The 22811-nt window shown below is 40.5% G+C and overlaps 1 protein-coding gene across 2 annotated transcripts in view; it reads left to right on the forward strand.

Annotated features, from left to right (window-relative positions):
- Positions 1-16534: 16534 nt before the first annotated feature.
- Positions 16535-22811, forward strand: part of CCDC50 (coiled-coil domain containing 50) — a 69467-nt gene continuing 63190 nt past the window's right edge. For both annotated transcript variants that reach the window (XM_070582529.1, XM_070582530.1), the window contains exon 1: positions 16535-17189. In XM_070582529.1, the coding sequence (XP_070438630.1) occupies positions 17141-17189 (49 nt within the window). In that variant the 5' untranslated portion in view covers positions 16535-17140. The remainder of the gene's footprint in view (positions 17190-22811) is intronic.

Consider the following 22811-nt stretch of genomic DNA (forward strand, 5'->3'; position numbering starts at 1 on the left):
CCATATTAGTTTCAGAAATTGCCTAAAGCACCATGGAGAAGTTGGTAATAGTACACAAGACCTGCTTTGGGGTTTGTAAGCTGCTTGAGAACTAAATAGTCCCCGCCGGTCAGGAGGGGAAATTTTCATGCTTGATGCTGCTGATTTCTCATTAACTAATTCCCTAAAGAAGCCTTGGTTCACCTCTAGCAGACCTGCCTCCCCAGCACATGAGAGATGGGCTACTGACAGTAACCGGAGTGCAACCCACATAATTAAATGAGAGAGATTCATAGGAATTATGTGAAGTGAAAGAATCAGCAATCTTCACTACCCAGCTTAATTAGCTAATGAATGCCTGGACAGGCACTGAGTCACTTTATTGATGTGGAGTCCTGTTCCCACCACTCTATGTGAATACAAAATCAGAGATTCTTGGAACTTGAGTGTGCTTTGAATCCTTAGCTTGACATTGAAGGTTCTCCATGATCTAGCCTCAACCTATTTCTCCAGTCTCCACACTGACCACGTTTCTATATGCCCTCCATATTCTAGTACTGTGTTTTAGCCTGAGTCCTTTAGAAAAGAAAATTTGAGGCAAAATTACATGCTGAAGCTTTATTGGAGGGTACTGAAAAGGTGGCAGAATATACCACTTCAAAATATGTCACTTTGACATAAGGATTATTTTGAGCTAAAGGCACTTGAAAAACAGCAGGTGCGAAAAGGGAGATCTGACCTCCTCTTTTTCTTCCTGAAAGCAGAAGATAAAACCCCCATATGGAAGACGTCTCCTGTACCAGGAGGAAAGTAACATTCCTATCACTGAGAGAAATCTGTAAAAATAAACATTGTTACACTCACCCTTATCTTTCTAGTTACTTCTCTACCCAATTAATTACCCTAGCCCAAGCCTCTCTGCTTTGTCGCATTTTCACAATTTGCCACTCTTCGTCCAATTCAGTTCATATATAAGCATTCAAATGTAACTGCTTCTTTGGGTCTTCATTTCCCTTTGAGGGCTCTCTGTCATGTAAAACTTACATTAAATACATTTTTTGCTTTTCTCCTATTAATCTATCTTATGTCAATATAATTCTCAGGCCCAGCCAAAAAAACCTAAGAGGATTACGGTACTTTTCCTCTCCTATAGTACAAAGGACCACAAGACAAAAAAGAAAAGACATGGAAAGAGGGAAAGCAAATACAGGGTGAGGTGTTTCTGTGCCAGCTACAGTCTCACATAAAAACATGTTCAATTGCTGAGTCCAGCAGAATAAATCTGGACTGACTTCAAGGAATCACTGTACTTCAGATGGGTCCACGGTGGATTGGAAGGGCAAGGGATTCTCTGTTCCCTCCCTCTCATCTCTTGTATCTTTGATCAACCCCATGGAGTGCTAACTCCCTGCACTTTCAGGCTGTGTTATTCCCCTCCCTGCCCCGAAGGAATCCAGTAGGAAAGCTAGACCCTCCTCAACTTCATTCCACCAATAAAGCCATTGCAGTGGTCTCTCCTTGTCAGTCAGTACCTTATGTTGGGGCTCTTTCCTTTGTGTTGGTGGGACAAGCAGAAACAGTTGAGCCTTTATCATCATGGGAATGGCAAGAGCTATTGCTAAAACCTCTGTGGTTTGGAAGCGAGGCAAGTGTTAGGCCCAGGGATAAGGGTGGAGGTGAGCCACATGAACACGTTCCAAGTGGTAGGGCAGCTTGCACTGCAACGTGGACCACCTGGGGAACCCTCTTTTGTACAAGGTCACATTCAAAACGTGCAGCCTCTAAGTCACACAGTTAAAAGGCCACAGTAGTGTTACCAGTTGCTGTAAATGTTACCTCCAGAATTCCAAAGGGCCTATATGCTCTCTATCTCTTTTTGTCATGTAGAAGTTGCAAGAGGCAACATCATATTTATTTACTTTAAAGCAGAGTTTCTCAGTCTTGGTATTAGTGAGATTTGGAGTTGGTAATTCTTCATTACGAGGGGGATTTCCTATGCACTGTTGGATGCTTAGTGGCTTCCCTGGACTCTACCACCTTAGTTCTTACCCTGGCCTCTACCCCTGGTTTATTGTCCACTTGATGCAGCCCCCTCTCCAGTTTTTGAAAATCAAATATGTCTCCAGACATTGTCAAATGTCTCTCGGGGGCAAAATCCCTGGTTGATAACCATTGCTTTAAAGAGAATGATTCAGTATGCCCCAGATCATCAGACCCTAAAAACATTACCCCTGAATCTTTATTTCCACTTTCTGACATATGTGTATCTTATGGAGTGTTGAGGATTCTTATCTCCACTTGCTTACCAGGTCAATGAGAATGATGTCATCTGTAGAGTGGACCACCAGGATATTCTGCAGAATGTGAGAAGGATCATCCTGGTCAAGGCACCTGAGGACTATATTACAAAACAGAGTAGGACAGTTGACATAGTCATGTAAAGGAAAACTGTATTTGATCCTCCATGCTAAAGGGATCACTAATTCCATAATAGCATACCAAGTGTCAGAGACTGAGTTAATACGCTTCAATAAAGGTAATAGATCTGCTATTGGAAGTCAACTCTCAATGGTTATCCCACATTCCTGCACATCTTGTGAACAGAGGCACTGACTTCCTTTGTCCTAGGCTATCTTCCAAAGGATATTTGTATGACAGCCTTGGAAGATAGAGAAAGCATCTTCCTTCAGAGCAAATGGTAGATTTATTTACAACTGAGTATAAGACAGATATCACCCATCAAGGCAAAGGTCAAGCAGGCTTACTGCCCATTATAAAAGATTTAGAATCCCCAACTTGAGGTTCCTCTCCTGTGACACACCCAACTGAGTGCGAAAGAGTCATTCGGCTCTCTTCGCATCATCCTGCATGAACTGAGACTTGGGAAACTGGTGCAAATGTTGTTGCTGTCTACTGCTGTTTCTGTGAGTAATAAACTTCTTTTGTCTCTACCCCAGGAATCTTGTGTTTTCTGCCATCATCCATGAAACTGTGGCAGGCTAAATTATTAGGTTGCAAGTGGAATAAAATCTCAGACCCTTCACACTTCTTGACATCTAGCAGAACAGCAATGATTGGAGTTATAATCTGATTAAGGTTACAGTCATCTCCCATTACCCACCATGATCCAACATGTTTTTATGGAAGTCAGACAGACGAATTGATCAGGAAAATGCTGGTGACTAACTTTGCTACATCTATTAAGTCTTTAATGGTGACTCAAATCTCCAGTTTCTTTGGAATGTGATACTGTTTTTTCTTTACTATCTTTGGGGTAGGGAAGTGCAGCTGCAGAAGCTTCCAGTTGGCACCTCCAGTTGGCTCTTATTCCAAGGTCAGAGAATCAATGTAAAGGTTCTGTTGACTGCTAAGTATATCCATCCTGATTATGCATTTGTTGATTACGGAAATAACCATAAGTTAGTCTATAGACAGAGAGGGCCCACTGAGAGACAGACTTGGATCACAACTTCACTTAATACTTCTTTAAAGTCTCTCTCTCATCAGGGGTTTAAGACAGCATTTCAGGTCCCCTGATATTACCTAATTCAGATCTCATATCTAACAGTCTTTTAAAAATCACCCAGGGCAAGTTATGTGGTCAAATGGCAAATGTCTACAGGTCCCTATGGAGAAGGTTGGAGAAAATGTATTGCACATGCTTGCAGGGATCCAGCCTCGCTTCAATGAAAAGGACCTAGCTCTGTGAATAGACTTAGATGTGGAAACTGAAAGAGTTGTGATTTTCCAATGTGGATTCGATGTTATATACCTCTCCCTCTCTCTCTCTCCATTTATGTATATATTACAACTGTCCATCTTTGTTATGCCCAGGAAAACCATGACATTTACCATCACCATAGTTTACTGATGGTCAAACTACTCTGATTGTCACTCCAGAATTTCTGCACATTAACTTTGTATTTGACTGTGACATTCCAGAATCCCATATTCTTCATATTTATTAGATAGCCTGGTTCCACAGTAGCATCTCCAAGTAATGGAGGCAGCTACCACTGAGCTTTTCAATCATGTGAATGCCTTCCTTACCCATGCATTCATTATTGCCTTAGTAAAGGTAGTATCTTTTGGGCTTTAGGTGATAGTTCTCAGGTGCTGCACAATAAATCCAGTCTAACATTTCCTCTTCTGACAAATTCCTCAGTACAACAGCATGGATGTTCTGGTATCACCACTTCATTTACTGCAGGCCATCACTATTGCCAGGCTTCAAGTAACCATACCAGCAAATTCTTAGGCTCGTACTTTCCTATTCAGGTTTTACCAAAACCAGATTCTGGATATCAGCCCTGGAGGCAATGAGGAATGGAAGGCATGGATCCTGACGACACCAATGGGCATATTAAAATTCATCTGTTTTGAGTAAGGTTATTGCATACTTTAGGTTAGGTTGTTTTCCTCCAGAAGGTGGCAAGGACTGGTTCTCCTGGTCATGAGGGATCAGGGAATTTAGGAGGTTCAAAACCCAAATATCCTCATCCCAGGCATCAGAGACCTGTTCCTTTCCTTCATCTTCAGAGATCCATCAAGTCTGCATTTACTTCTTTTTTTGCAAGTCTTGCAACTTGGTAATTACGAATGCCTCTATACCGATCAAGTGTAATGCCACTTGACCTCCTAATGCCTTCCTTCCACCTATACTTCATTCCACTCAACCAAAGGTGAAAGCTTTAATAATTGTGATTCCATTACAGGCCAGGAAGTTTTGCCACTTCATTTAACAATAGCACTGGAGTGAGTTGCTTTGGCTTCCAGAACATGAGTGATCTAACCACAAAATCTTATCGCAAGGATTGGCTTTTGAGGGTCACTCTTTGTATCAATTATCTTTGCCTGGGGCAATTAGGAAACAGAACTTACGTCAAAACTTACTATATGCTAACCTTTTTGGGAGGTGTGACAGCAACAGGAGTAAAGAGGAAAAGAAAATGAGTCAGAAAGAAGGGAAAATAAATACAAAGTGGTGTTTTCTTTGCAAGCCACATTTTTACAGGAAGTCAAGGGTCCTAGGATAACTGTATACTTAACATTAATAATCAAACAGTTTTGTAAAGTGTTGTAACATTTCACACTCACAGTAGTAATGTATGAGTTCCAGTTCCTTCAATGGTTGAAAAGACTATCCTTTTCCCATTTAATTACCTTGGCATATTTATGAAAAAAATCAATTAAATGTGAGGCTGGTCCGGTGGTGTAGTGGTTGAATTCGCATGCTCTGCTTCAGTAGCCCGGGATTCACAGATTCAGATCCCAGGCGTGAATCTATGCACTGCTTAGCAAGCCATGCTGTGGCAGGCATCCCACACATAAAATAGAGGAAGGTGGGCACAGATGTTAGTTCAGGGCTAATCTTCCTCAAAGAAAAAAAAAATCAATTAAATATATATATGTAAGTTTCTTTGTGGATTCTCCATTTCATTCTACTGAATTATTTCCTTATGCCAATACTACATAGTCTTGATTATTTTAGTTTTTTGGTAAAACTTGAGAACACATAGCGTAAGCCTGTAAAGCGTAAGTAAGTGTAAAGGGGGGAAGAACTATTCCTCTCCCTCTATGTCCTTTTGGGTGGTCTAAGAATTAAACTGGGGGCTGGCCCCATGGCCTAGTGGCTAATTTTGGCACACTCCACTTTGGTTGCCCAGGTTCAGTTCCTGGGCATGGATGGACCTACACTACTTATTGGTGGCCACATTGTGATGGCGACCCACATACAAATAGGAGAAGATTGGCATGGATGTTAGCTAAGGACGAATCTTCCTCATCAAAAAAATAAATAAATAAATAAAGGTGATTTGGGGCCAGCCCTGTGATGTGGTGGTTAAATTTGAACGCTCCACTTTGGCAGCTGGGAGTTTGCCAGTTTGGATTCCGGGTGCCAACCTACACAGCACTCCTCAAGCCATGCTGTGGTGGCATCCCGCATACAAAACATAGAGGAAGATTGGCACAGATGACAGTCTTCCTCAAGCCAAAGGAGGAGGATTGGCAACAGATGTTAGCTCAGGGCCAATCTTCCTCAAAAAAAAGGAAAAAAAAAAAAGGTCTGCAAATGGCTTTGACGGACAGGCTAATACTTTTTTTATTTTTTATAATTTTTTTTTTTTAAGGATTGGCACCTGAGCTAACAACTGTTGCCAATCTTTTTTTTTTTTCTGCTTTATTTCCCAAACCCCCCTGGTACATAGTTGTATATCTTAGTTGCGGGTCCTTCTAGTTGTGGGATGTGGGACACCGCCTCAACATGGCCTGATGAGCAGTGCCATGTCCATGCCCAGGATCCGAACCCTGGGCCGCTGCAGCGGAGTGCACGAACTTAACCGCTCGGCCACAGAGCCGGCCCCCAGGCTAATACTCTTAGACCATAAGTATAAGATAATGTGAAACCTTTGTTAGATGGGGGAAAGGGCAAGATCACTGCAATAAGTGAGTAATTCAAATTAAATTGTAATATGGGAATCTGACTGAAGAGAGTTAAAAGTGGGGAGTCCCCATTGCTGTAAAAATGTGGCTTACAAAGAAAACACCACCTTGTGTTTGTTTTCCCTCCTTTCTGCCCATACCCAGAGTTATCCATGGTGATGGCCTGTCCTGGGACAGGCCTTCTGTCTTAAATCCTTTTAGGCAGTTAGGGGAAAGGTCAAAGTTTCTTTCAGAGTCTTTTATCCCTAAAAATAATCAAGCCAAACAGACACATTTTGAGGTGGCCCATTCTGATCCCCCACACCATCAACTTTGCTGTTTTTCAAAATTACTTTGACCATTCTAATCATTTGCATTTCTGTATTAAACTTAAAATCAGCTTGCCAATTTCTACCAAAGGAAAAAATGGCTGTTGGAATTTTAAATAGAATTGCATTTCATCTATAGGTCAGTTTTGAGAGAACTGACCTCTTAAAAATATTAGTCTTTGGGCCAGCTCTGGTTGCCTAATGGTTAAGTTCAGCACACTCTGTTTTGGTCACCCAGGTTTGGTTCCCAAGCACGGACCTACACTGCTTTGTTAGCAGCCATCTTGTGCTGGTGGCCCGCATACTAAAAAATAGAGGAAAATTGGCAGGATATTAGCTCACGATGAATCATCCTCAGCATAAAAAAAAAAAAATTAATTTTTCCAATCCATGAACACAGATTGATTCCCTACTTTAGTTCATCTTCAATTTCTATGAGAATTTTTTGTTTTTTACTGAGGAAGATTCACCCTGAGCTAACGTCTGTGGCCAATCCTCCTCTTTTTGTGCTTGAGGAAGATTAGAACTGAGCTAACGTCTGGGCCAATCTTCCTCTATTTTGTATGCGGGTCATTGCCACAGCATGGCTGATGAGTGTAGGTCCGTGCCCGGAATCTGAACCCGCAAACCTGGGCCACCAAAGCAGATCATGCTGAACTTAACCACTACACCACAGGGCCAGCCCCCATGAGCAATTTTTTGTAGTGTTCAGCCTAGAAGTCTTGCATTTATTTGTTAACTTATTCCTAAGAATTTTAGGTTTTGATGCTACAGTAATTAGACTTTTAAAAATTGTATTGTCTAATGGTTGCTAGTATATAGAAAAACAATTGGTTTTTTATATATTGACCTCATACTCTGTGCCTTTGCTAAATTTATTATTTCTAATAGTTGCTTTGCAGATTTCTTAGGTTTTCTATTTAAGCAATATCATATATAAATAAAGTTTACTTCTTTTCCAATGAGTGTATTTTATTCTCTTTCTTTCCTATTGCACTGTGGAATGTTGCACGGTAAAATGTTGTATAAAGGTAGGGAGAGTTAATATACTTTCACTGCTTCCAATCATAGCAGCAGTACAATGTTTCACCAAGCTATATGTTTTTCACACATACCTTTTATGATACTAAGGAAGCTTCCTTCTATTCCTAGTCTGCTGAGAGTTGCTTTCTTTTTTTTCAAATTATGAATTGGCGTGGCATTTTGTCAAAATTGTTTTTGATAATATCTATAGAGATGATCAAGATATTGAATCACATTGACTGATTCTTGAATGTTAAACTAATTTTGGGTTCCTGAGTAACCTCAATTGCTGTTTATGTATTATTTCTTTTACATATTTCTAGATTTGATCTACCAATATTTTGTTTAGGACTTTGTGTCTATCTTAACAAGGGATATTGGTCTATATTGTTCTTTTCATATAATATCTCCATCAGGTTTTGTACTCAGTGTATGCTGGACACATTAAATGAATTGAGTAGTGTTCCCTCCTCCTAACTTATCTGAATCTTTTACACTTTAACCTCATAGGAATTTAATTTCATTTATCCACCCATTACTTTGTGCTTTTATTGTCCTAAATTTTACTTCTACATACTTTATAAACACTACCTTACAATGATTTTTTTCTTTTTTGCTTTAAACAATAAATTGTCTTTTAGAGAAATAAAGAGAAAAAATAAAAGAAGCTAGCCTGTTGAAAACTTATCCTCATGTTTAGATTTTCTTTCTTCCCTCAAATCTGAAACTCCATTTGTTATCCTTTACTTTAGCCTTGAGCTTCTTTTTATATTTCTTGTAGTGTAGATACGGTGGTTACAAATTTTCCTAGTTTTCATTTATCAGAAAATATCTTTATTTTATCTTTATTTTTGAAGGATAATTTTGCTACACATGAACACTGACTTGACAGGTATTTGTTGTTGTTATCACTTTAAAGTTGTAATTTTATTATTTTCTGGCCCGTATTGTTTATAATTAGAAGACAGTCATTATTTACATAATCATTCCCTTGTATGTAATGTGCCATTTTTCTTCGGCTGCTTTGAAGATTTTCTCTTCATCTGTGGTTGTTAGTTTTTGGGCTAGAACGGCCCAGATGCTTTTTCTTTATATCTCTCTTTTTTGGGGTTTCCTGAGCTTCTTGGACCCGTAGATTGATGTTTTGAAATGAAATCTGGGAAACTTTCAACTGTTATTCTCTCAATAATTTTTTCTGCCTCATTCTCTCTTTCTCCACTCTGGATCTTTAAGTACTGAATTATAAACAGTATGATATTATACCACTGTTACCTGAGACTTATTTTAAAAAAACAATTTTCTGTTTTTTCAGATTAAGTAACTTCTATTGATCTGTTCTCAAATTCACAGTCTTTATTCTACCATCTCCATACTACTACCAAGCCCATCCAGTGATTTTTTTCACTTTAGATATTATCCTTTTTGCTTCTAGAATTTCCATTTGTTTCTTACTTTTTATCTGCTAAAACTCTATATCTGTTCACTGATTTTTGTATAGTTTCTATTCTCTAATGAGATTCCCCAGCTGTTCATTCTTTATAACCATATATTTTGCTTTAAGTCCTTAAAAATATTTATAATAACTGATAGTAATAGCCTCTTTATATCCTTGCCTGCTATTTCCAACATCTGGGTCATCTTGGCATCTGTGTTAACCGATTGCTTTTTTCTTGATTATTCACCACATTTTCCTACTACTTTGTACATCTAGTAACTTTTAGTGGACGTTGTGAAAGATACATTGTAAAGAGTCTGGATTAGATTGCCCTTTTTTTTAATGATTGCTGAGTTTTGAGCTGGCACATAGCTATTTCCTAGAAGCTCTTCTTCCTTCTGTCAAAGCTTGGTTTTAGGCTTTGACAGGTTAGCTCCAGAACAGCCTTTGCAAGTAGGCTATCCATATAATTTATGGCCTCTTCACTATCTTATCTGAATGCCAGGTGTGCTGATGAGATCTCTTCACTCTAAGTAGGTCTTTGATCTAACTTTTCCCAACAACCAGTGACCTCTAGAATCACTATTCCTTTATCTTCTTTGTGGATGCTGCTCTCTGTTAGGCCTCATAGTGTTTCATCTTGAGTATACGCAACTCAGCCTTTGACCAAGGACTTGGGAACTCCTGTGTGCAGCACCCTCTTCTTCAGTACCCTACCCTACAAGTTCCGATTGTGTCAGCAGCACTACCTCCCCAGAGAGACTCTGCTTGGACCCCACTCCCCGTATAAAAGTTGGACAATTGTACCAATCTCCAGCATTGGCAATGGCATGAGAGGCTCACTTCATGCAGTCATCTTCTCTCAGGGATCATTCTACCTAATGCCCTGTACTTGAAAACAATTGCCACCTATTTCTCCAGCTTTATCATTGTTTATGGAGGGAGGACACCTTTGGAACTATTTACTCTATCCTAGCCAGAAGAGTAAGTCTAATTACGTTTTTAAATTTTGAATTATGAAATATGTAATATTTCCTATGTAAAGAAAAAAACTAGAAAATGTAATAGTCACCAATGCATCACATTCAGATTCGTGGTCAGTATTTTCCCATATTTGTCTCAACTATGTGATCTTTTCTCAAAGAATCGAAACTTTACAGATTTAGTTAAAACATACTCTTTCGGTTATCTATTGCTGCATAATATACCACTCTATAGCTTATTAGATTTAAACAATAACATTCACTTATTTGTTTACTATTCCACAAATTGGGCAAGGACAGCTTATTTCTTTCCCACATGGATTCACTTGGAATGTCTCAACTGGCTTTTGAAGATCCATTTCCAAAATGCTTGGCAATCATCTTGGTGTTAGTTGTCAACTGGGAGCTCCACTGGGGATGTTGCCTGGGGGTCTTGGTTCCCTTCCACATAGCCTCTCCACATGGCAAGTTGAGCTTCTCACAACATAGAAATATTAGGATAGTCAGATATCCTTCAAAGCAACTGACTTCTTTCAGAGCATAAAAACAGAAGTTGCCTAGCATTCTTAATGCCTCCATTTTGATGAAGGGTTACGATGTCATATTGCAGGAGGCCATGTGTGATAGGAACCGATGTTGTGGTCATTTCTGCAAATGTAATCTATGACACATTTTCCCACATTCTGTCTTACTGTCCCTCCCACTCAGAGGCAGCCACTGTACTCAATGTGTATACTTCTCATTTATACTTTTATACTTTCAGTACAGCTCTCTCTAGCACTGAATGCCTTTCAGACTTCCAGCATTCTCCACAGAGAGCCAAGCAAAATATTGAGAAATCTCACAAATGTGTTATAGGACAGGGATTCCCTAGATGTGTTTACCCAAGACTCTTCTAAGATTATCACATTGCTGACAGCTTGAGCTGCAAAAATTCATTCTTTTTCCTTCTCCCACTTTGAATTTATAGCCCTGCCCTTCTAGTTACAGGTTTCATAGGAAAAATAACATGTAGAAAAGAAGTTTCCTAAATTATGTGTCTCATGCAGAAAACCTGACTGTGTGGCTCATCCTTTAAGAGTGGATTCCAATCTCTTCCAGGTTGAAGATCTCCTTTTAATTAAGACCTCTCTCCATACGCAATTGTTTTTAGTAGTCTTTAGTTGAAAAAAATACACAACACAAGATGTTACACTAATCTTAATACTACTTGTAAATAAATTTATGTTTATTAATCACTGTACTTGTGTTCATTTAAAAAATAGAAATATGCTTTATGAGATATTTATATATTATGCAGCCAGCAGATAATTATTGTTGTGTATATGACTTTGTGGAACTTATCATAATAACACCAGTATACAAGATGTTTGCAGCCCAGAGATGAGGAACTTTTACCACAGCTCACATTGCTGAATCTTGCTTTAGCTCTGTGTTAGTTCATGGTCCTCCTTACATTATGCTCCTTGCACTCATCAGTACCTGTGCCAGTGTGCTTAATATCCTTGAATGTGAAAACTGTTGACATCCCTCCCTAGTCCCTGCCAAGTCGCCTGGATGAGATTCCGTTGTCCTGGCTCCATACAGACTCAACTTCTTCATCATTGTCTCTTGCCTGAACTCTCGTGGAAACCATGGAAAAATCTGCCAAATGACACTGGTGTTCATAATTTACCCATTTTCTTTTCCTTCTTTTTCACACTAGCAATGTATTTATCTATAATATATAAATGGCTCTTAACAAATAGGCTTCAGGACATGGTGGTATAAGTTAAAGTTTCCTCTTGCAAAGAGAGATTTCTCTCTTTTTAAACTAGCTGTGTAGTTGTTTCTCTAACTCTTTTAAATCACGTCTGCTGTCTATTAAGGTCTAGATTCTTTTCTTAAAATTCATTTCTGAAAAACACATTTTTCTTAAAAATTTTCTTTTTAAAAAAATATCATTTGGTCGGCATAGTCATGATCTCCTTTAATAATTCTTCACCAAATGCTTTATCCAACAACTTACTCAAAATATATTTGTACGCAGCTATTATATGTACTGAGGATACAGTATCAATCCATAGACAATGTTCCAATCCTCTTGGTAGATTGGACAGACATAATAAGTAAACCTATAAACATACAACATTTGCAGGGATAAGTGACTTGGAGAAAAAAAGAGTGGGCAAAATATGGAACAACAGGGATTGGATAACCATTTTAGACAAGGTCAGGGAAAGTCTCTCTGAGAAGGTGGCATTTGAGGACGGAGACTTTGCAGGAAGAGAGACCAATTAAATGAAAAGGCTCTGAAGCAACAATATGCATGGCTTACTCAAGAAACACCAAGGAGGTCAGTGTGAGTGGAGGGCAGTGAGTGAGAGGATGAGAGAAAAGATATGAGGTCAGAGTAGTGAGGGGTGACTCTAGTAGATTATGGTAAGCACTTCAGATTGCATTCAGAAGAAGACATGTCATTGAAAGTTTATGTACAAAGGAATGCCATGCTCTGACTTACATTTTAAAATGCAGTCTCTCTAGTTGCTGTGGGGGAACAAGGTCAGCAATAAGAAACCTTGAAAGAAGAGTATGATAGAAATCCAAGAGAGAGAGAATGAGAGTTTAGATTATGGAGGTAGTAGTCAGGTAATGAGATGTAATCAAGTTGCAGTTATATTTTGAGCCTTTAGTTGACTAAATTTACTAACATGGGGTGTGAAAGACAAACAGGAGCCAATAGATGACTAACATTTTAGACCTGAGCAGCTGTGTGAGTGGAGGTGTTCTCTAAAGAGATGAAGTATACAGAAGGAGCAGGAGGTACTGAAGAGGTCAGTTTTAGTCATTCATGCTTAATTGCCAATGTATTAGTCGGCTTGGGTGGCTTTATTTCTCACAGTTCTGGAGGCTGGGGAGTCCAAAATCAAGATGCCAGCAGATTTGGTTCCAGGTAAGAAGTCTCTTCCTGGTTGGCAGATGGCCACCTTCTGTCTGTGCCCGGATATGGAGAGAGAGGGAGCTCTGGTCTTTGTCCCTCTTCTCATAGAGACACTAATCCCATCATGGGGAGCCCCACACTCAGGACCTCATTAAAACCTAATCACCTCCCAAAGGCTCCAGCTTCAAAAACCATCAAGTTGGGGGTTAGGACTTCAAAATATGAATCGTGGGGGGACACAAACATTTAGTCTATAACAGCCAATTAACATTCAAAGGACTATGAAAAGTAGGCAGCTGGATACAATAGTATGGAATTCAGGAGAGAGTTGGGTTGAAAATATAAATTTTGGAGTCATCAGAATATTAGGTTGAACCATATGAGCTGTAAATTTTTTCAGTCAAAAAGGTGTCATATGGGCAATTTGATTTACCTTAAGAGTTAGTCATTAAAGCAAAAAGACTGAATGAATTACCCAAAAGAATAAGAACAGTTAGGAAGGAGAAGTTTGAGAACTGAAGTGCTGCCTGAAACACTCCAACATTTAAAGGTCTAGGAAATTGGGAGGAACCCCTAAAGAATATGATATAGGATTGTGAGTATGTGTACATGTGAGTGCACATATGTGTGTGTGTTCAGTTTTGGTATACCTTATAAGGGTGTCCAGTTGCCTAACTAGGATTACAAGTTGAGGGTATTGTAACCTAGAATTTTACCAGAAAACTACTCTCTAAAAGAAATTATAATAAGGACTTAAGTTACTTTTTAAAATTTTAGATTAATACCAGAAATTTTATAGCATAATTTAAGGAATATTAGAAATGTGTTTAAAATTGTGGGTATTTGAAATATATGGATTGGCTGAAACATTTTAAAGAAACTCCTCACTCTTGTTTGAACAGGGTATAAGAACCAAGGGAGACTTTCGGCCTTTACTTTTTGCAACGGTTCCCAAGCATGATTCCAAAATAATGTCTGTGTTTGCACAAGTCTTTTAGGGACCACGTAGTCAGAGCCCACAAAAGGATAAGAAATTGGGCTTTACCAAGTGTTCAGAGCAAGTTTTATGATTTCTTTGTACCTACTTGGTAATAAATAAATATATGTATACATATATATATGGATATTGATATATATACGAATGAATTCGGTTTCAGACTTACTTTCTTTGTAACCTGGTAAGGAGATTTTGGGTGGAGTTGCTAGCCTATAACTATCTCCAATAATTGGCAGATACCACTATCCGATAGAACCCCAAAACTGAGCTTTCATTGGCTTAAGTCACTTTTCAACAATGTGGCCAGTGGTGGAGAATTGTCTTGGGAAACAGGAGATAATCCCAAATACAAAAAGCAAAACCAAACCAAAAGTATGTTTCAAGACGGGGGGTAGGATCATATCTATTTCATGGTAACAATTAGCCAGTAAGAGGAGGGCTGAGAATTGACCTCTGGATTTGAGAACATGAAGGTCATTGCTAATGCTAATAAAAACAGCTTTTTTGGAGTTGGGGGCTAAAAAGTACGATAGGAATGGGTTCAAGAAAGGCTGGGAAAATAGGAAGTGAAGATCATGTGAATAGATGACTATGTCTTATGATCTTATGGAGAGATTAGAAATGTGGACATTTTTAAGGAAAACAAAGCAATGACCCTTTGGCATATCTTTCCATATTGGTCAGAGTCTAGGCAGGAAACAGAAGATACTCAAAACGGCTTAACTGAAAAGAATATAATGAAGGGTCTATTTACAGAGGTGTGGAGACAGTTAAGGGAACGAGCAACAATGGCAAGCCATTACCATCCCACGCCTGAAGGGGCAAAGGAGGGAAAAGGTAGGAGACCCATGAGAGCTAGAGGCATGGAACAGAGGCCTCTAGACAGGCATTGTAGTCAGAGGGGCACAGTACGGCCAAAATTTTGGCCTAGTATATGAGGGGGAGGAGAGTGTAATACATACCCTGATATTTCCTTTCTCCCTCCTTTTGATTTTCTGCCAATGCTTTGTACTGGTCCAACTCAACAGGAAGCTACAGGGCAAGGAAGCCTGGTGATGTATTCATGTCAGCCTTCCAGGGCAGAGCATGACAGAGAAACAGAGACAATGGACTTGAGGAGGGAAACAGAGAATACTGTTATTATAAATATTCTCTACGACTGCAGGAAGTCAAAAAAAAAAGTCACTAGAAGGCAGGGAACTGAAAAATCCCCTTAAAAGTACCTAATATCACCTCCTTCCTATTCATACATTTAACTTACTAGGTGTTCTTTCTGCCTAGTACGGGGATCAGCAAACTTTTTCCGAAAAAAGTCCAATAGTAAATATTTTACACTGTGAGACCTAAGAGGCAAAATTGAAAACAGTATGTTGTATTTATATAACCACTTAAAATATAATCATTTAAACACATAAAAAGCAGTCATTCAAATCCAGTGGGCTAGACTTCGCCTGTGGGCCATAGTTTGCCACCTTCTGGCCTAGAAAGTCTTCTAAATTTTTGCTAGCCTAAAGTCTGCTTGTTTTTTCAACGTCAAGTCCAAATAAAACCTCCTCCATGTGGTTTCTCATACTGGGGCTCTTTGAGCTGTGAGTGACAAAAAGTCAATTTTTACTAGCTTAAGATAGTAAAAGTACCGGTTTAAATTCAGAGGATGCTGGGGGTAGATCCTAGAATCCAGAAGCTGCAGGAACCCCGGCTGCTCCAGGGACCTCCTGGTTTGCTATTGTGGGAACATCAGAATATGCCCTCTTCTTTCTCTTATCTTTGTTTCTGTCTTCACTTTGGCTTCATTGTCTACTAGTGAGGGCAAACCTTCCCCACAGGAAATAGAATGCTTATCTATCCCTCTTTATGTAATAATTCCAGGGAAGTCTTCTGTCTTGGTCACACACCCATCCTTAAATGAACATGTGTGGGTGGAAGAGGATGGAAGACTGGTGGTGGTAGCCAAGAGGAGAGGCTCTATGATTGCACATGCTTGGCAGAGGAGCCCACTCGCTCCTGAGGAGGGTTTCCCAAAGGACGGGAGAATTCTGTTGCTAGGAGATGCAGACAGGAAATGTCTATTTCGGGGAGATACAAATGTCCCAATTATAGTCCAATGTGTGACATGCCATAAGAGATGTCTGACACACGTTTTATCACCCCCAGTACCTAACATCACACTTGGTAGACATTCATGCGTTTTTGATGAATGAATGACTCAGTTCCCCCAGCTGGTTGTGAACACTCTCTTCTCTAAACTGGCCCAGATTTTTATCAGCTGCTCTCTAGTTCTATACGTTGTATTAGAGGATTTTTTGTGCCCCTATATTAGCTTGTCTTTAATCCCGGGAGGCAAAGAAGGCCCGGGAGAGCCAGGCACACCGTAAGCATGCCGCGGAAATCCGCCCCAGAACCAAAGCACAGAATGCTGACGGCACCGCTGACACTAATGATTCCGTTCTGGACGACCCCCGTGGCCTTTTTGTTGAGGCCTTCAGGACACAAAGCTCCCACCGAAAGACGCGACCCTCCTTTGGGAGGGAGGCAGGGCTGGGGGCGGGGGCACAGCGGGGCCTCAGCCTCAGGCGCGTCACCCGGCACAAAGGAGCCAGCAGGGAGGCGGCCGCGGGAGCCGATCTCAGCTCGCCAGCCACTCGCAACTGCGGTTCCAGACCTGCAGCTCCCCTCCCCCTCCCTCTCCCCTCCCCCTCCCCACCCAGGCCCGCCCGCCCGCCTTTCTGTCTCCTCTCTCCCTCCGTACTGGCCGGCCCGGGTCCATTTCCGGGCGCCGGCTATTTGGTATCGATCCGGGCCGGGGGTGCGCGAGCAGGTGGCTGCGGCGGGGCAGCTGGGCCGCCGCCTGGGGCGCCGGCGCCCGTCTCCCGCCGCCTTTGTCGCCAGCCCTTGCCCGGCGGCCCGCCCTCCTCGGGCCCGCGCGCGCTGCCGCTTGGACTTTGCGCCGCGTCGGGCGCTGCTGCTGCTGTTGCTGCGCGCGGGGCCGCGCTCGGGGCCGGCGGCGGCCGGGCAGCGGGGCGGCTGGGGGCAGCCGGACCCCGGGCCAACATGGCTGAAGTCGGCATCGACCAGTCCAAGCTGCCGGGAGTCAAGGAAGGTAGGGGCCGGGCGTGGAGCGCGCGCGGGGCCCCTCCCCTCCGCCGGTCCCGGTCCTCTCGGGGCAGGGGCGGCGTCCTTCGGCCCCGCGGCCCGGCGCCCACGGGTGCTGGCCTGCCCTGGCCGGGAAGGAGACGGAAGGGAGGCTGTATTGTGGGACCTTGGGCAAGTCCCTTAGGTTGTAAGCCTCGGGTTTTTCCTGTTTAAGGAGATCGGGGAAGAGAGGATAGCACCACCCTCATCAAGTGGTTGTGCAAGTGTTCCAGGCACTAAGCACAGCCCTTCATGGACGCTCCAGGGCTCGCCAAGTTGGACTTAATTTGTGTTCTTAAAAATCAAGGCCCATCCTAGTTGGCGTGAAGGCTAGCACAGGGGAGGGGTTGACATCCAGTTCCTTGTGGAGCCTTTGTTTTGAAACTTGACTCTTTCCCTCCTCTCTACTTTTTCTAGCTCAGCGTCTGGCTGGCTGACTTTCCCACCTTCCTCAAGGTTTAAAAGTTGAGTCTTGGCACTGCCCAGAGCGGGCGGCGCATGGGAAGCTGCTATAAGCTTTTTCCTGCGAAAAGCAGTGAGGGACGGGGAATAGGGGACTGACAGGTGACCTTGATTTTTAGTGGCTCCCTATACTGATATCCAGAAAATAAAGCTTAGTACTTGTCTGACTGGGCTACCAGCAAGTAGTCCTTTGACTTCCCTTCCCTGGTCTTGGTCACTTGCCCCAAGACCTCGCATTTTCGCTGCTGGATCACCTTAATCTTTAGTTATCTTAAGCTCTTTTTTGGCCCTAGGAAGCTCAGAAGTTCCAAAGTGCTCTCTGGCCTTGTAAAGGTTCTCTTTGTTGTGGATGTCATTTGTTTCAGCTGAGCATTGTGGCCTGTGGTGTCTTGGGAATGTAGAATTGAAAATAAGGATCTTTGCTTTCTTGGAACTGCGTGTTTCATTGTCAGTTTGATTTGACTCAAATGGCCTTGTGGATGCACCGGCCAACCCCCAAATTCCAAGAAAGCTTGACTGCTTTCTTTCCCAGAGTTCCAAACACTAGGAGACCGAGTCACTGGTTTTCTGTAGAATTTTTACTGGAGCTGGGCCTGTCCTATTGTTCCTGAAGGGTATTAGAGCTTAGGCCTGAGATTTTAGCAGTAGTATTTTTCATCCTTTCAGTTCCCAGCCTGGCTTTGGTGAAGATTCTGGCATTCACATGTAAATGTAGTTTTTACAGCACTGTCAAGACTGGAGCGTGAGTGATAGGAAAGGCAAATCTACACTTTGAAAGTCCTTTGAAGTTGTCTGGTTGTCCTAAGTCTTTTGAGAATGAGGTGTCTGTGTGTGTTGGATGTCTCTAGAGAAACAGCGATTCTTATGTACTGTGTAGTGCTTCTTTGGGAGTGGGGGATGAGTAAAATGACAGTTGGAGTTAAACACAACCTTAACATGTAAAGTATTCTACCATATTGAAACTAAAAAAAAAAATCATATAGTGCTTTGATTTACTCAGCCAAGTATACATGTCAGTGACCTGGAACAAACTTGAAACTCATTTTCTGTATGTGCATTTATATTACTCTTAAATCTTCTGGTTTCTAACCAAGACATGAATGATTTGTTCTAGTGTATTTTTCAAGGGGTTCATCAAACACTTTCCATCTAAAAGAGTTCGAGATTTTTCCCTTGCAAAACTTTGGAGTTTAACACATTTGAATTGGCTTTCATTTTGTGTAATACGGTGTTTGGCAATCCAGTTTACATAATGTGGTAAAGGGGTAAGGAAATTTAGTGGGGCTCTTTCATTAAGTTAGAATTAAATATTGATTGATTTTGAAGGTGGTCAGAAATTGTTGAGAAGATCGATGTCTTTGTAAGCTTCTAACTTTTCTGGAAATGATGTAGTGGGAACGACCTAATGGTGTACTTTTTGATCTGGGAAGTACTGCAGTCTAATAAAGTGTATCTTTCTCTAATAAACTCTTAATTATGATCCATTTACTCCGTAACAATGTCTTTGGATCTAATTAAAGAGAATAAAGCTGGTTCCCATGATTGGGTAAAACATACACAAACATTGAGACTGTTCTTAATAACTGAAACTCCAACTCAGTTTGAGAAGGAAGTTTAGTAGTAATTTGCTTAATATTCTGGCACAGTTTTTAAACTCCATTTTTAGAAATCTGTGTCCTCCACTTCTCTTTTCAGTTTAAACCTTTGGTGGGTTTATATACAATTATGATTTGGGATCATGGGTTAGATTCCAATAGAGATTGAGAAGAATAGTGCAGTGGGTGTCTGCCCCTGCCTGCTGTGTTTTCTCTAGGAAGGGGCGGGGAGCCCTGTGACCTTTGTTTCACATCTCAGTAGAGGTCTTGGGTAGCAGCTGACATGAGGAAAAGGGAATACTTGAAAATTTCCATTTCTAGGTTGAAATCTAATGCTTGCCTACTTAGTTTGAAGACGGTCAAAAATATTCATCATTTGGACAGACCTTTAAAAAAAAAGACTATGGTGGTATTTTTCCCTTGGGAAATCTTTTAAGATGGGAGACAGAGGGACACTTTTGAGTTCATATGTAGGTGAAAAGAATTAAGTCTAACTGAGTGTCCACACACTTCATTATTTCTGGTTTAAAAGCGTATTTGGAACAACCATTACTTTTTATAATAGAAATACTATTGCCGATGCTTAAGAATAATGCTTTATTTCTTCTGAAACATATGAGGTCTATGCAGCAAGATTGGAGATAATTCCCAGCCATGTTTTTAAATCAGTAGATGTATAACTGAAATGCGTCATGCAATTTATGAATAGTAGGCAAAGGTAAAGTCGTGTTCCAACAAAATTCTGAAAGTTTCTTAGTTTAGATCAGAGCTGGGCATATGTTTTTCTAAAACTGAACACTTTTCATCAATTAACAGACTTACACTTTGGGTCAATTTTAGTTTCAATTTTGCTGAATTTTCTTTCTGAAACAACAATGGGGACTCCCCACTTTACTTTTTACTCTCTTCAGTTAGATTCCTTATTATGACTTAATTTGAATTGCTCTCTTAGCGCTGTGATCTTGCCGTTTCCCTCATCTAACAAAGGTTTCACATTATCTTACAGTTCTGGTCTAAGAGTATTAGCCTGTCCGTCAAAGCCGTTTCTAGACCCTTTCAAACTTTATTAATTCCTTTGCAATTTTTTAGGTGTTGGAGTTTTCCCACTTTTAGCCATTTAGCATTTCTGTTTCACCCCTCCCATCCTCTCCCAGTGCCAGCCTTCTTTTTCCTTTCCTTGTAGCAGTAGGGGATTTTATTTTGTGTTATGTATGCTTCAGATGGAAGTTTCCACCATCTCCAAAGTTGGTTAACTCTGTGTGTGTGTATGTGTGGGTGTGCACGCGTAGCATCGGAAATCACTGCGTCTAGAAGTGACTTGTTTCTTGAAGTAAAGGTAGCTAGCTATTCTGAGAGCAAATCCTTTTTCTTTCATGAAAGATAAAAGTTAATACTTTTTCAGAAATATACCTAGAAAGCACTGATTGATTTTTAGGCCCAGGACAACCCAGTGGCATAATAGGGTAAATTAAATTAATGGCATAAATCCAGAACTTTAAGGGAAAGTTACAGAATTACATCTGGTGCAGCCAGTTAGCCCAGTATTCCCAAGGATCTAAAGCACATCACATGCATGCTAGATGTCTAATGGGACTGCAGTCTGTGAGATGTACGTTACCAGGCTCCGGGGCAAACTCACTTTCTCTTTTCTTCAAAATTCCACAGCAGTTGTTTTTGGCGGTTGTTTTTTAATGAGACCACGGCTGGATGTCCTTGAGTTGGGAGGTTTATGTCTTGTTTATCTTTCTTCACCGTCATCTGGGGTCAGGTCTTTTACATAGGCAGCAGCTATTCAGCAAACATTCAGCAAATATTTGAATGTGTGAATGAATGAATGAGCGAATGAATAAATGTGTTCTCAGATGCTCCCTGTTGGTTCAGGAATCCTGTCTCGGGCATAATTATTTCATATTCCTTCTCAGAGTGTGAGCTCTTAAAGGGCAGAGATAAAGCCTTTTAACCATGAGTATCACATATCATAATGCCACTATTAAATTTATAAAAACTTTTAATCTGTTTTTCTAATGTTTATTTTCTCATAGGTGTGTGTTAGAATTCATCTGACATAGGTATGTGTAACACAGAAAGTAAAAAAGTAATTCCATGCTCTTCTGTCTGGCCTTGGAGGTAATCATTATTAAAAATAAAATTTTAGTAAAAACACTTGTCAAATGCTATTTTATGGTTTTGATTTTTATTAAGTAATAGGTTTAATTTTTTCCTTGAGTACAAAGGAACATCACCCTTTGGAAGCTGGAAAGAATCTTAGATACGCATTTAAAAAAACAAACAAACAGTTTATGTGCTGTATGCCACTTATTGCTTGAGAATAGTTTCACAGTAAAAAATGCCCTTTAGTGCCTGGGTATGGTCTTCACTGTGGTGGAGAGGCAGGTGTGTGGAGTTCAAGGAGTTGTAAAGAACCTTCTAAAGTCGTCTGTGCACCCAAAATGCCTCTCAGGTAAGGGGAAAAAAACCCTTCAGTTATTGCTATATGCAAGTATGAAATAACTTTCTTAAATGAATCAGTGATTTTTATAAAAGGGATATAGCTGTTATTTGTAAAATAAAAATTCTTTTAATCAGCATTTCTGCAATCATTAATTTTTTTTAAAACAGGTCCTTGAAGGACAGTTTCTCCCTTGTGGGAGACTGTAAAGTTAATTGGTACTTAAAAAAAGGATCTCAGAGTAGAAAGCATTAAAAACCACTCATCTCGGCCAGCCTCCTCATTTTCCAGATGAAAATTTGAGGGCCAGGATGAGGAAGTCAGTGGTACCAAACCACAAAGACTGAATAGCTAGGAATTGGTGTATCGGGGCCTAGAATTAGAAAAGTTTAAAACTGTGAATTTTCACACTGTTCAGCCTTCCTTCCTCTGTTCTTCCCCGCCCCTTCTTCTCTTTCCTTTTTTCCCCTCCCCCTCTTCTTTTAAATTATTCTGTAGATACATACAAGTCTTTCCTGATGTGTTTCATTAATACTGTCATATGCTTAAAACAGTAAAATGAAAATAATGAATGACAAAACAGTTTCAGAGATTTTTGAAGTTATTTTAGGGATAATGTTTGATATGAATGTTAATGAGTTAACGTTGGTTTTATTTTGCTTTTTAGTTAAAAACTTTTTTAGGTTTTATTTTGATTCAGCAAATCAATTACTGGGTAAACTATAGGAGGTTGCACTCCTGCCTCAGTGTTTTTTTCTACCTAAAAAATGAATTTCTTCTCTGGTACACTCATCCTGAAGGAGCTAATGTTTAAAGATTTGGACACTTTAAGATTAAACATATTAGGGAAATAAACTCAAAGAAAGCCGTAGGCTGTGGTCTTTCCTCAGTTCTTGTAAAGGACGTAGGAGTTTTTTGAGATAAACGAATTTTGCCTCAGTAACAAAAGGCAGTGTGATATTCTGCTCAAGAAGAAAGCACTTAGAGATACCACAAAAGTTAAGTAAACTCTGCTTGGAATCCCAGTTCTCTAAGTACAGGAGCATATTTTAAAATGACTACCCTGGCCTATAGGGGCGAAAAA

This window comes from Equus przewalskii, chromosome 18, assembly GCF_037783145.1.
Source record: "Equus przewalskii isolate Varuska chromosome 18, EquPr2, whole genome shotgun sequence".
Lineage (NCBI taxonomy): Eukaryota > Metazoa > Chordata > Mammalia > Perissodactyla > Equidae > Equus > Equus przewalskii.